General features: G+C 42.1%; 2 protein-coding genes across 14 annotated transcripts in view; one reads left to right on the forward strand and one right to left on the reverse strand.

The window, feature by feature from the left end:
• LOC116842709 (DDB1- and CUL4-associated factor 11-like) overlaps positions 1 to 15,021 on the reverse strand; it is a 34,067-nt gene that overhangs the window by 14,739 nt on the left and 4,307 nt on the right. The gene's annotated exons all lie outside the window — the stretch shown is intronic.
• The window catches only part of LOC116842707 (SCY1-like protein 2), a 23,824-nt gene that overhangs the window by 2,722 nt on the left and 6,081 nt on the right, over positions 1 to 15,021 (forward strand). For 2 of the 3 annotated variants that reach the window (XM_032812284.1, XM_032812285.1), the window contains exons 2-16: positions 2,864 to 3,060; positions 3,610 to 3,744; positions 4,488 to 4,715; positions 6,841 to 6,958; positions 7,207 to 7,290; positions 7,943 to 8,088; positions 8,797 to 9,042; positions 9,754 to 9,899; positions 9,993 to 10,143; positions 10,527 to 10,767; positions 10,958 to 11,126; positions 11,201 to 11,382; positions 12,019 to 12,072; positions 12,203 to 12,444; positions 14,048 to 14,301. In XM_032812284.1, coding sequence (XP_032668175.1) covers positions 2,914 to 3,060; positions 3,610 to 3,744; positions 4,488 to 4,715; positions 6,841 to 6,958; positions 7,207 to 7,290; positions 7,943 to 8,088; positions 8,797 to 9,042; positions 9,754 to 9,899; positions 9,993 to 10,143; positions 10,527 to 10,767; positions 10,958 to 11,126; positions 11,201 to 11,382; positions 12,019 to 12,072; positions 12,203 to 12,444; positions 14,048 to 14,287 — 2,529 coding nt within the window. In that variant the 5' untranslated portion in view covers positions 2,864 to 2,913 and the 3' untranslated portion in view covers positions 14,288 to 14,301. The remainder of the gene's footprint in view (positions 1 to 2,863; positions 3,061 to 3,609; positions 3,745 to 4,487; positions 4,716 to 6,840; positions 6,959 to 7,206; positions 7,291 to 7,942; positions 8,089 to 8,796; positions 9,043 to 9,753; positions 9,900 to 9,992; positions 10,144 to 10,526; positions 10,768 to 10,957; positions 11,127 to 11,200; positions 11,383 to 12,018; positions 12,073 to 12,202; positions 12,445 to 14,047; positions 14,302 to 15,021) is intronic. The other variant, XM_032812286.1, reaches the window with a different exon arrangement.

Here is a 15,021-nt window from a genome sequence, read left to right on the forward strand (position 1 = left end):
ATATATATATATATATATATATATATATATATATATATATATATATATATATATTTGTCCGCTACCCCTGTCCCTTCTTCCTTCGTTTGGCTTTCATTCGGCTCTCTCGTCCCTCTATTATTCGGTCGACCCTTCCGAAGGATTTCACTTATCTCGCGAAAATGGTCGTACTGCGTTACATATGTTAGGGGAGAGTTAGCGATTCGACGATCCCTTCTTTCATAAAATATCGTCCTATATGCGTGTGAGGAATATCAATGAATTTCTCTATTTCCTTTTTCAAAAATACAATTGACTCAATTCTTTTTCAACGTTTTTTTTACGACCAATCGATATGTGGCTTAACGTGATCGCGTTGCACTCGTTGTGGATCTCTTTGTACTTTGCCGCTCTCGCTCTTTTAAAGTTAGCGCTACATTTTATTCGTTCAGTATGTGGGACTGATATTTCGATATCGAATTATTAAATTCGATAGCCACACGGTTATTTAACATCGCGCGAGCGTGCGCTATTCGCAAATTAAGCTGCAAATGAGTAACGAGACCTCGTCCACGCTCGCAGGTTGAATGAAACATTCAATGTTGATCATTAAAATCGTTGCTGGCCTATAATGGCTTCGGATAGATTCAGTCCCGCATTTAAAGTATGCCGTGGGCTTTGGAGTATTATGTACGGGTACGGTGTAACATGTACGGGGAAAAATTTTAATTAACCGAAGCACCGAGAGATTTCGAATTAAATTCTCACAAAGGAAAAATCGATCGTAGATTACGACGCATTCCTCTGGAAAAAATTAAATGAAATAGATTAAACCGGAAAGAGGATTCTTTCCTACGAAATACAGAACATCTGACAAATACAAGAAAATTTTCTATCCATGCATTGAGAGAAAGAACGGTTGATTTTGCTAAGAATTATTGTCATTTTCGGCGGCAATCATATCTTTTTGTTGTCCTGACAAAAGAGTAATAGCAACGTATGAAGCTACTGCCAGTAACGCTACAGTAGCGTTTACTGGAATAATGGGTTTCCCGACTATAATTGTTTCACTGTGTGGTTAAATAAACATTTTTTTTCCAATCCGTGATATGTCTGCGAACAATAAGTAAAATCAAGCTATTGCGACGAGTAATGGCGAACTCTGCGAAATCAAGAGAGTATATTTAATATTGGTAAATTAAAGATTGGTTGTAAAATTGCCGGTATTTAACTTGTATTCCCAATATATCGCGCAATAACTAGTAGTCGATATAACATATTTTTTTCATCCTAATTAATGGATTAAAGTCTCCGTTAACTTCCGATTATTCGAGCGTAAAAATGAAACGAACGAAACACGCGAATGAAAGCGGGAATACACAAAAGAGTCCCGGCGATTTAATTATGTTTTTCGGAAATTTGGCACACACGAATGCATCGAAGTAATCATCGGCAATTTTCCGATACGCTTATTACTAATACCGAGCGAAGAATTAAAAACTTCTCTTTTTTAATTGATCGTCCTGTAAAAAAATAAATTATATAAATAATGATATTTAAAAAAGGTATATAGAGTGCAATTCAAGGAATTCGAGTTTTTACTTGAATATAAAAACGAAGCAATATGAACTCACGATTTCACGAACGAACGAATGAATTTTGCCGATTCACTTATATCCTTCTCGCAGAGACGGAAATTTAGATGTAAATCTGTATATAACGAAGCAACAATCGCGGAGTAGTTTGTAAAACGTTATAACCGATCAAAATCGACAAGTTTGACACTTCGCGTTGCAATTGCGTAAAAAACTAAAAGAATATACTCATGGTACACACACACACACACACACACACACACACACACACACACACACACACACACACACACACACACACACACACACACACACACACACACACACACACACACACACACACACACACACACACACACACACACACACACACACACACACACACACACACACACACACACACACACACACACACACACACACACACACACACACACACACACACACACACACACACACACACACACACACACACACACACACACACACACACACACACACACACACACACACACACACACACACACACACACACACACACACACACACACACACACACACACACACACACACACACACACACACACACACACACACACACACACACACACACACACACACACACACACACACACACACACACACACACACACACACACACACACACACACACACACACACACACACACACACACACACACACACACACACACACACACACACACACACACACACACACACACACACACACACACACACACACACACACATGGTTACTCCAACCAATTTCTGATTGCCACAATCAGATCACGCGTTCATGTACTAAAGTAATCGAATCAATACAACTATTCACATTTTCAATCACATAAAGATAATTCGGGTGATATAATTGTGTTGCCCACAATTAAATATTTCTGGTTTGTGCACTATATCTTTTGTTCCATAGTAGTAGCGACGTGCATGCCAAGTTATTAACAACATAGTGACGCTTACTTCACAAATAGTTTTCCTGGCTATAATTTCAACGGTGTAATTATGGCCAGAACTGTCAAATACTTTTTCCTCGGGAAAAAGTATTTGACAAATACAAATACAAATCTGTCGTTAATAATATGTATTAATAATACAGGTCATCGATAAGCACAGATCAAATACAAGTCCGGTGTATCTGCGGTGCAACGTCGAGAACTGATATTGTTTCCAGCGCGTTTCTTGATAGTGTTTCCTGCGCGTCAGTGATTTTCCATAATAATTTAGGATAACGTGGATTACGATTTTCGGTTCGGCAGGTAATAGACGACCGAGTCCGATTTACTGCTGAGACCACCGTGTTCGCATCATGTTCGCGAAGTCCAGAGGCACGGCGCCGAGCGACCTGCTGCCCGATCCGATCCGCAACATGTACGAGATCGGCAAGCAATCCGCCACGGCCGGTCCCGAGAACGCCTGGCGAATTTACGACGGATATCGAAAAAAGGACAGAATGGTAACTAACTCTGCACTGTTATTCAAAGCAAAGTAGTATATCGGAAAAGAAATCAGATTAAAAAAAACCAAGTGTCAAGGCTGTGCCAATTTTTCTGTACACTGCAATTGAGCGAATTTAATAAAAAATCAAACCAAATTAAGGGTTTGACGTAGGAATTCCAACTACAAAATTTAATCAACAGTGTTAACAGTTTCACTGATTCATTTTTTATAGTACGTCATATCGTAATGGCATAAGCTGACTTAATCCTTGCACAGCTCGAGTCCTTTGGCTCTCCGGACAAATCTCTTCAATGGGTTTCGCTTGAGTTTCTCAAATAAAAGTTAAGACCGCCATTTGTAAGGAGGAAGTGAATGAGAGAGAAGTTGCAGCGTATTTCATCATTTCAATCTTGGAGTTTCTCTCTCAATCCTATAGGCTTTTTTCTATTAACGGCGTATCCGATCAGGAATCATCACGCGGTGTCCTAATTTTTATCTGAGGAACTCTAGATTTCGCGACGCGAAGCGTGGATGGAGAACAACGTTATTGGTGTTTTGCTTACAGGAGGTCTCGATTTTTCTATTCGACAAACGATCCGTTGAAAAACTACACAAACCAAAACGCAAAGAGGCGGTCACGGACATACTGCGCGAAGGTGCCACACGAATGGAGCGCTTCTCGCATCCTAAATTATTGCAGGTATATGTATATTACGTGCACGCGTAATGTTAAAAGTCAATGTGAGAATGCGCGTTGTTTTTCCACTCGGGGAATTTTAGCGAGTTTGACGAGCTCGCTTTGCCGAGTCGAAAGAGCATCCAAATTGACTGAAACGGTCCCGCAAATCAATATGCAAATAACCCACCACCGTGCTGTACGCCATTTGGTGTGAATTCAGTGTTGGGCATTAACATGTTCGTCTGTGTGTGACGCAACGATCTTTCACAAGAGACCAATGTCACGTATGTGTGACAGCAAAAAAAAACAAGCTTTTCATATCAATATTATTACACTAAGTTTGTTAATTATATAAAAAAAATAAATAAATAAGAATAAAATCTGTGAGGAAAATCTCCTAAATAAACCGTGACGATGAACATGTTAATCGATTAAATTTCTCTTTTCGACCGAGATATAATCGGCCAATTATTAATATAAATTGATCAATCGTCGTGTATAAAATCACAAATAATTTCATCGAATAATGAAATTAATTATTAAGCAAATTTTTATTCGATTGATTATACACTGATTAATAATTAATTCTATCGATCGATTGAATTACTTGTGACTACAAATGTGACGATTGATTAATTTTGACTATTGATTCGCCGATTATATCAGTCAAAGGAAATTTTAGTCGATTAATGTCCAACCCTGCGTGAATTTGCCGAGCCGCCACTATAGATCGATACTCTCTATGCGCGACGCACCAAACGTAGGCGTACAAAGTCGAAGAGTGCGCGGACACATTGGCTTTCGCATCCGAGCCGGTCCTTGCCAGCTTGGCGAACGTCCTGGCTTACAAGGAACAGCTGGCGAACACCCTAGCGGCGCAATCTTCCACGTCGATGGCGAAGCAGAATCATCCGTCAGCCACCAGCCACCGCTCGACCTTCGTCAAGGAATACGAGCTGCTCGAGCTGGAGATCAAGTACGGATTATTGCAGGTGAGAACACGATAATTGTCTGTCGATATTGTTAGACGACTAAAATTTTTGTTGACTAAAATAATCGGTAAATCATAATCTCATCAAAATTAATCAATTGCTATGCATAAATTGTGAAAGGATAAAACTCTGTTGATTATATAAATTGATTACGTAAACAATATATTTAACATATCTATGATATTATCATATAGCTTTATATCCGTGTGCCGTTCTTATTGGTTTTTTATTATTTTATCAATTAATCATATATAAATTCACAAATAATTTCACGAATTGAGTGAAAATATTGTTGATTTTATCGTATGACAATTAATTAATTTTGACGATCGATTTGCCGATTATTCAAGTCAGAGGAAATTTTGACCGATTAATACGCGACGCTGCCTACTGAACATAGATATTTCATTCTCTTCCTGCAGCTGAATGAACAATAATAGCGCAATCGGTGTCTGTTGCCTCACTCTGTGCAATTCATCGTCCCTACATTAGTGTAAAGTAACAGTCGACAAATTAATGAAATTGTCCGAGATCGCCGAAACAATGCGAGCGTATCGCGTTCGTATACATCGATATTCTCGCGGTCGAGCGTCATTTTGACTGACGAATTCGCGTGTGACAGATGTTCACTGCAATGTTGGCACGGTGACAGCGGGACTAACGTTAAAATTGACTTGGTTATTTATTTATATCGCGTTACTTCTATTTTACAAGTCACGTAAAGGTGATTTTCCGGTTGCGGTTCTCTCGCGTTGAAATATCGTCGAACACGATGTCACGCGGCGTGCGCTGAAAATAGCAACGAATTTGCCTTCTCTCTTTCTCTCTCTCTTTTTCTCGCAGTTGTTACGTATTCCGGGTAACTCGAGTTCGATCAATTTCATTTCATCTGTTTGCCCACGTATCTGTTTGCCCACGTATTTCCACGAACGGTGATGATATTTTTTCGACTCCTAGTCCGGGACACCGGCATTATGACGGGGCTTGTCTGCTGATCGTTACGTTGCGGCGAGTGTATAAAGAAAGATACCTGCGAGGTAAAAAGAGAGAGGCCGCGACGCGCGCTTTTAAGCACTTTTGCCCTTACAACCTCGTGTGCAACGGAATATCTCGAATAACGCTTTTCCGTCGGCCTTGTGTGTACTGTGATATAATATTCAATAGTCAGGCAATTTAAATTTTTCTCGATAAAAACCACACACTTGCGCATTGCAGTACGTTATGACGCCTCGCGCTCTTTCATACATGAAACAACGAAATGGAAAGTGAAGAAAAAAACGAAATTAATGCGGCAACAACTTGTATGACACTTTGACATTGAAACTCTTCGAGCAAGATGACATTTTCCAAAGTGTTTTGTGTGAAATTTCCGCTTTATAACATTCGGCCGGAAGGGGAAATTGCACGCCCTACCCTCGGGGTTCGGAATAAAAGAGGCAATTTAGAAATTCGAGTACGCATGCACGTACGACCGTGACATTGTTCTGTAAACACGAATATCGCGATAGACGCGCGATAGAACGAGGTCACACGTTGGCGGAAAATTAAGTCGAGGTTATACGGGCCCGCATGCCCGATCGACCCGATCGACGAGAGTGAGCGATCGGAGCGAATTTTCTCAAAAACGAGTTTCTGCCGTGCAACCACCGCGAGAAATTAACTCTCTCGAGCCACCCGACGTTCGCCTCCGCATAATAGAATGTATTACGAAGCGTAATAGAATGCTTAATGCCGTTAACCCCTCCTTCAACTACGACTCGCGCACCGTACGCGATCGCGATCGCACGTTTAGTGTTCGGTAAATCATGGTAAATTCTAAACGCAGAGAAAAGCGTCTACTCAGTTTAGTTTTCCCTCTTCCAAGTAATAGTTATCTTTAACGAAGAATCGATTTTCCATATAGTATGCGAAACGAAATTTTATTTTAATTTAATACTTTTGATCTGAAATTAGGGATAAAATTTAGGATTCAGAATGTATTTTGAATAAATTTGATGTTTAAGATGAACTTATGACAGATATATAAATTTATGAAATACTTAAAGCAAGTGACATTTACTTGCAGTATGTATTTTTCTGCGTATAATATTGAGTTTTACGAATTCTGTTTATCTTTACTTTGCAGATCACGGAGGCTCTGTTGTTTCTTCACAACATCAAATATCTCCACAGAAACGTTTGTCCAACGAGCATTATAATTACAAAAAGGGGCACGTGGAAGTTGTCGGGATTTGAGTTTACCGGTGAGTCTATATATCGATATGTTTCGTAATCTCTCGCTGCAGCGTCAGAGTTTTGCTAATTTCGAGAAAAAATTGAATTTCGTTAAACTGCGCGTTGGAACTAACCGATAGCGACAAGACAGATCGCTGGTCATTCGCTATGATTGATTGTACTTTGATGTCTATGACTTGATATTGAGAAAAAGAGAAAGGAAAGAAACGATAGAGTCCAGAACAGTCGTTACTTTAGAATGCATTTCGCTTGTTAGAGAAGGCCAATGAGGTACCGATTGCGGTGCAATCGTGGACGAAGCACATGTCGAAAATGACCCAGCCGAATCTCGACTATATAGGTGAGATATCGCAAAATCTATTAACGCTGCCCACGCTGCGAAAGTTGCTCCCCGATGAGACCGTGTCTCTCGAGTCATTCAACTCCGATAACAAGATCGACGGAGAGTTTGTATCTTGTTAGAGATTGATATAAAACGTGTCCTCGCGATCCGTTTTGCTCGATATAGCGATAACAAATTTCCTCCGTGAATACGCGTGAAGATTGAATTTGCTTTTATCGCGCGGCGCAACCATTACACAAATAGAAATCTCCATAGAATAGATCGTATGGCTTTCGCGTGCACCAACGTTTTATCTGTTTTATGAAAGAAGTTATTTACACGTGAAAGAAAAGTGACCTTGTTTGAAGCATTAATGGAATTGGATTTATACAGGAAAGCTTATTCTCCGCCGAACTTTCGCGATAAACAAAGCGCGTTTGGCGTCTCCTCTCTCACTCTCTCTCTTTTTCCCCGGCGGCTTCAATTGATCCCGAAAGCCGGACCTTCGGGGATCACCGTGGGCAGCTTTCCAGTCGTGGCTGAAAACGCTAAAACGATTTCATTTGCATTGCTGATCCGTCGCGCCTCGTCCTGATTTGGCGTCTAGTTCACGTAGCACGCGTAACGCGACAACAACGACAATAACAGCAACACCAACAACGTGTTGCAGCGCCGGAAGTACAGCAGAAAAAGCTTGGCAGCTTCTGCAACGACATGTACAGCCTCGGTATGACGATATGCGCGATTTACAATGAGGGCCGGCCGCTGATCCAGGCGAATCACAGCGGTTCGGATTACCTTAAGCAACTCGAGACCGTAAGTTAATCTATCCGAGCACGGGATGAAGATTCGGACTTGTAAAAGGAGTGAACGCGGATGATCCTTAAGGGGATTTAACCTTCGAGCACCTGCGGACATCACTGCGTCGGATTATTGTACACACACGCGACACGCTTTGCACGGCACGATTCTCTTCTTCTCCTATTCCTCTCTTTCTCTCTTTCTCTGTGGCTTTGATGAATAAATCTCGATATTCTGTTCTATTTTTACTTATCGTTATATTTTCATATCGATCCTCTTTATCCAATCTCTCCTTTTTCTCTTCTTTCATGATAATTTTCATTGTACTCATAGAATTTCAATTATAATGGCCAATTAATCGTCGAGCAATTTAATCAGAAAGTGATTCTTGATTTTAACTCCAAATTAATCTAAAAAACTCGCGAATTTTTTCACAGAATATAATTTTCAGTCAAGTTTCATTTTTATCTTTCCATCGTCGAGATAAGCGACTAAATGACTGCAGTGGTTAAGATCTGGACTTTATTTCATTTCAACATATTAATTGCTACATTTTCACTGATTGTACGAAAACATAATTGGCGATTAAATTACCAAAAATATAGTAAATGAACGTAACTCGAGACGTATGTATCTTTCATTACGTTTTATCGGCTTCCTGTTGGCTGTATAAGCGATTTTTCAAATATCATCGTTGTCACCGCCGACCATCTCTTTAACCAGCTGGACGATCAAGTCGCTGTGATCTTGCCGTTGGTACCAATGCCTCTTCGAGAGGCTGTGTCTCGGCTCTTGCACAAGGATCCCGAACAGAGGCCAACCGCGCAAGTCCTGACCATGATCAAGTTTTTCCGAGATCCGTTCGTGCACGCACTGCAATTCTTGGACGTTAGCAAGATGAAGGACGTTTGTCAGAAGGAGCATTTTTATACCACGACTTTGAAGGAGCTATTGCCATATATGCCGAAGGTACGCGCGAACTTTGTTACGTTCAGGACCAACTTGGGCTGAGGCGAATCGAAAAGTTTAAGCGCTAGTCTGGATTTTTATATACTGAGAGAAAAAAAATGCTTAATCTTATTAAAATTATAATCACTTGTATATAATCATGTATCATCTGATGTCTATTTTATAGTCATTTATAGCAGCAATTACTATATAAATACGGTTTTTCGAACTATAATTAGTTGTAACTATGTAATTATAGTCACAAGTACAAAAAATAAGGCACCTTTTTTTCAGTCTACAGATCGTGTCTTTGACCAAAGGTGCCTTTAATTAGAACTTTCGTCGGTTATTAGAGTTAATTTCAATTTTTATCTAGAGTATAATCTCTTCCTCCCTCTTTGTTCGTCGTCGCTTCGTATATTCTAACGTACCAAGAACACGCAACTCGTAACATTCTGATGGATAGTAATCGCGTTTCTCTCTCTTTCTTCGTGGGCTAAAAGCTGTGAAACACAGCGGAGAAGTCAAGATACGGCGTCTCGCAGGGACACGCAAGTCACTGTCGCAGTGACATCTAGTTTGAACATTTTCTCGGATCCGCGTCGGAGTTGCGAGTTTAATTTCGCTAGCCCTGTCAACCGATTGTTACCCTAATTGTACGCGACGATCCCTTCGTCGTCCGATATTCCCCCGAGTCGCGTGTCACGCGAGCGTTTTCCGTTTTCTCTACAGAAACTCTGGTATCAGCACATCTGGACGTATCTTCACGCGGAATTGCAAACCCAGGAAGTGCTGTCCGCCGTGCTGCAGCCTGTGCTGTACATCGTGCAGAACAGCACACAAGAGGAATACGATCAGATCCTGTTTCCTACGCTTAAGTACGTATAGAAACACGGGAAATGAGCGCGCGACATTGACATCGCGAGATAGAGACACGTCTCTCCACGCTCTTCCGTTTTGCATGCTCGCAGGCCCCTCTTCACCAATCGAAAGTCGATTCAGGGTACGGTGACCCTGCTGGAGAACCTGCATCTCATCCTGAAAAAGACGCCGCAGGAGTATGAGCGCGAGGTGCTTTCCATGCTATACACGTCTTTCGAGAACACGAACATCCAAGTGAAGGTGAGTGAATGCACGATCGATAATATCGGAAGAATTTATGAGGATATTCCGGGATATCGTTCAATCACGTCGGTCTGAAGCGGGTCTGCGAAATAGACGGTGATTCGCAACGAGCGATTGTCGAGCCGATAATGAGACGCGGAAAATTAGAACTTTCAGACTTCTAATTGCTCTTTTGGATTTCTAATACTTTTTTGGAATATAAATTTCTGCCAACATTTTGATTCCTGGCTTTAGGATACAAGTTCCTACTTCTAGAAATTCCCAGGAATGGACAGATGAAAAATTCTGAGTCTGTCCTAGGGACAATAGTTCGGTCGAAGCTATTAAATACGAAAGTTTGTTACGAAACTCGTTATAGAACAAATTTGTTTGTCCATCAGACAGCCGCTTTTGTGGCGATTTCGCACGTGACGAATTATCTCGAGGATGACGCTATACGCAACGTGGTGCTGCCAAAGCTGCTAGAAGCCTTCCAGAACAACTCGGCGGACGCGCGAGTGCTGATGGACGCGGTGCCATGCATTCTGAGCCGACTCGAGAAGCAGAAGATCATCGACTGCATCTTACCGCTGCTCTGTAAAGTCAAGCTGCAAGAACCCGAGATCGTCGTGCGGGTTGTAAGTAAGTGAAGTAAAGCGTCACGTGGGTTCGCGTCGATGATGGACACACGATGAATCTCTTAGTTGGATGACGATAAGCAATCGCTCGTCTCACTAATTGAGAGTGACGATAGGACGTAAACTTCGTTTCGAAGGAGACGAAGCGACGATAATTATCGAGTCCCGCTAATTACTCGTCCCGGTCCGTTCAGATATTTACAGGCTGATGCTCACCGACAAGAAGTACGGCCTGTCGGTTAATTGGATGGCGGCGCATGCTATGCCGTCGCTACTACCGCAAACCGTGAACCCGGCGTTGAATCTTGAGCAATTCATACTACTGCTTGAGGTGCTGCAGGACATGCTGAACAACATCGAGAGGCAAGTGCAATTTGCATTTAGCGGCCGATTTCGGAGATCACACTCGGCGAATTTTCTCGTCTCTGTTAACTTAGGAATCAGAGGAACAAATTGACGCTCGACAATCTCTCGCTACCGAGCCCAGACAAGTATCGATCTCTGCGACATCAGTACAGTACTGATAACGTACATGTGGTGCCGTTCAACATTCCGAATTTACGCATCGAGCAACGCAAGACCTCGTCGGCCGAGGATATGGCCAGGAAGAATAGTATCGGTACGAATATTGAGAGGATATTTGACGTTTCTCTTTTAATCTCGTCCTCGGGCGAGGGCACTCTCTAAATTTCTCAGAGTGAAGTTTCACTCGAAACGGGTGAAAATATCGAAATCACAATAGTGTTCACTTTTCAATCTCGAATGAAAATATTCTTACTTGACGACTTAGAGTGGAAGAATTCGCTCTACATGATCTGGTCTGGATCTCGAGTGGAACTTTAGTTGAAAAAATGTAGAGAGTGTGTTCCCCGAGTCGAGTGTGCAAAAATAAAAATCTTTGCCAGTTTTTCTGCGATTCATCGATCTCGAAATTCTTTTGCCACTTTAATCTCCGGCACATATCTCTTTGCTGAAACTCACGTGCATCGGTTAAAAATACACCGACGACACTTCTTTTCCACGTGGTGGATGAAGTGACGCTTTGGTTCCCATAAATACTAGTTAGGATAAGCGAAGGTTCAATAAATCCGCCAACCCTTTTAGACGGAATTGCCGGGAGACGGACAGCGAGTCAAAGCTCCATTAACTGTAACTAATGTTTATGGGAACTACAGGCCCATTCTCTGGCTATATAAGGAGCAGGCAAAGGTAATCCGAATTTACTACGACGCTAAAGTCACGTTTCCTCACTTAGGATCCATATCAACGGCGTCCGCGGAAAATGTGGCGCGGAAGAATTCAATGGCCAGTGAGTATTTCTTTGAAGTATTTCTTCTTGGGAGGAAAGAAATAAACAGATCTGATTTTCCCTGGGAAAATCTCGCGGCACTGACAGCGGCGACGTCGACTAACGATGAGCGTTTGTTTGTTCGTCGCAGTGATGTTCGGCGGGTGGTTCACCTCGTCCGGCAATAATGACAGCAATTTCCTGAGAGTAGCTAACACATTCACGAACAGACGCCTCTCGGACAACACCCTGATGACACCGAAAATACGAATAGCGCCGTCTTGCGCGAGCTCACCGGGCGCGACACCCGGTGGAAGCCTGCCGATCCGTCGGCACTCTAGCACCGGCCAGCAAGAACGACGAGGCTCAAGTGTCAATTTATCACCGCCCACGGTACATAATGTTACATATACACGTATTATTTTCTGACCACACTGAACTTAGTTAACTCGTCGAGAAGCGGGGGGAACATCAACCGTGGTGAAATATCCAATTATCGACGTGCCTTTAGTCAAAGACACTTTAGAAATAAATCTGGTTTTCCTCGCGACCTCAGCGTTGCAGTGAAACTTCTTGCCTACACTCAAGGATTCCAAAAGAGAATTTCACAACTGAAACTGCAAACAATCGCTACTGAGGTCACAAGAAAAATTAGATTTCTTCAGAGTGACAATTACTAAGGTAGATCAATAATTGGGTGTTTTGCCCTACACGTGCCCTAACGCGCAGTCGCTTGCTCAAAACGAATGATAGTTTACCCGAAACGATAATAAAAACACCGCCATTTCATATGAATCGTACGAACGAATACTTCACTCGACCAGAGTGAACTCTTCATATCAGATTCATTGTACAATCTCGAATGGAAATATTCATTCAACGATTCACAGCGGAGAATTTACTCTGCTCGAGCGAGAAGTCGCTCGAGTTTAATTAACTCGGCTGCCACTCTACTTTTCGAGTGGAATTCTACTCGAAAAATTTGAAGAAGAATACAATTAAAGAGACGAACAAAAGAAACAAAAAAACCACATTTGGGAACTGGAAATGAGAAGAGCAGATAATGTGCAGCGCTGATGTGAAACGCGGAAATGGGAGTTTTGGTGAGAATAAATCTCCAATCGCGAAAATTGAGCACTTGGCGAATTCATTTGTGCTGTTGGCATACCGAATCGCCTGGAAGCTCGAACTAATATGACCCACTGACATTATTACGCTTCAGAACAATTGGAAAACTTGCTGCCGCCTACTATAGAAACGAATCCCACTATTGATCACGCAGCAATGACGTAAAGCAGAAATAAATCGGCTTTGCTAATTGATCGCCACACGGTATTACCGCGAGGAAGAGCTATCAACGTAGGTTAAGTGCACACAGATCAAAATTGAAGAATCACGCTCCACATGGAAACCGCTGCCTCTCTGAAAATAACAACTGTCCAGTTATTATTTTCTCTTATTTTTTCTAACAATTCAAAACGTAAAAATTCTCGTTAACAAAATAACAATTATTTCGAATCGAAGTCTAGAGTCCGATAAAGTTTGACAAACGTTAATTGAAAATAATCGGATATCCTGATCGGATATAAACATTGATCGGAATTTATTAATTTTCGTTTGTTAATTTTTTATCGGATAATTTCTCTCAGTGTGCCCAACACTGGTAATTTCCTCGCTGTTTAACACCCTTTCGTCATGCGACGCGCATATCGTTGTTGCGATACGCGGGCGAGATATAACGAGCCAATTATATTCTCTCGTAACACAAGACGTCAATAATATCGTCGCGGCGGTAAAATGCTATTGAGCAGCGACGAAAAGTCACACGTTGCAATCGATCTCAATTATATATATCTCGCATCGACGTATCAACAACGTATCAGTAATGTAACACGTTGATACCGGTAAGCTCGTACGACGACATTTTAATAACGCCTACTTAAGCTTGTCGTCGCTAAGACTCGAAATATGTTTTTATTTTCATGTTCATCATCAGGGAATGCCGATCACGAGTAGCAGCGTGCCGTACCTGCTCAGCTCGAGCTTCAACAGTATTCGCGGGTCGAGGCGACCGTCCGTATCCTCGACGTCGTCGCAACAGGGCATCGGGCTACTGCAGCAGGTTGGCTCCAGCATGGTAAGACAACTACCCCCCATCTGCCTGAACCTGAATGGACCACCACCACCACCAACACTCTCTCCATCACTCCAGCTACCGGGACAGCGTTCCCACTGACCCTCCGTTACAGTGTAAGGATATTCACTAAGACTTAAGTCCAGCCGTCACTCCGACCGCGGTTCACGCGCTTCATCGCTCTCTCATCGTCTAATCATTCCCATACACCTTGTCCCGATCGAATTGTTCTCTTCTCGGCATCGATCGATTCGGGGAGGGTATATACGCGCGAGATAAGCACGGCTGAGAGAGATCGATCGGGCGACGGTCTCTTCATCGGAGATCGACGGCTATATCAAATGCGACAATTTTAGAGAGGGCTTCATTTCGAGAACGTCGAGCGACACGCGCTCTCGTTACACTTGCTGTTCTCATAAATCCATCGAATGCGATTAAATTTTTATTAGACAAGAGAAGGACAACCGAACGAATCACAAATTTTAGTTGGTGCGTCGAAGGGGAATTAAAAGGTTTCGGAACGACGTCCTTTCTAAAATTATAGCATAAATAGTGGATGAATCGATTTTCTAACATGGACATAAAAAAATGGAGATGTAAAGATGCAAGGATATTTTCTTGCATTTATGAAAAGAAATTAGGTGTTTGAATTTTAGAGATATTTGAAAAATTTACGAAAACTCAAGCAGAGAGACCCTTCCGTCATTTCCGCGCTTCCAAGACCGATTGTTTGTCTCTGCTGTTCCTCTTTGTTGTGCGAGACTCACTCACTCAGTCACTCAGCCTCTCTCTCTCTCTCTCTCTCTCTCTCTCTCTCTCTCTCTCTCTCTCTCTCT

This window comes from Odontomachus brunneus, unplaced genomic scaffold, assembly GCF_010583005.1.
Source record: "Odontomachus brunneus isolate Ranch 3 - 2012 unplaced genomic scaffold, Obru_v1 Obru_scaffold_026, whole genome shotgun sequence".
NCBI classification, from domain to species: Eukaryota; Metazoa; Arthropoda; class Insecta; order Hymenoptera; family Formicidae; genus Odontomachus; species Odontomachus brunneus.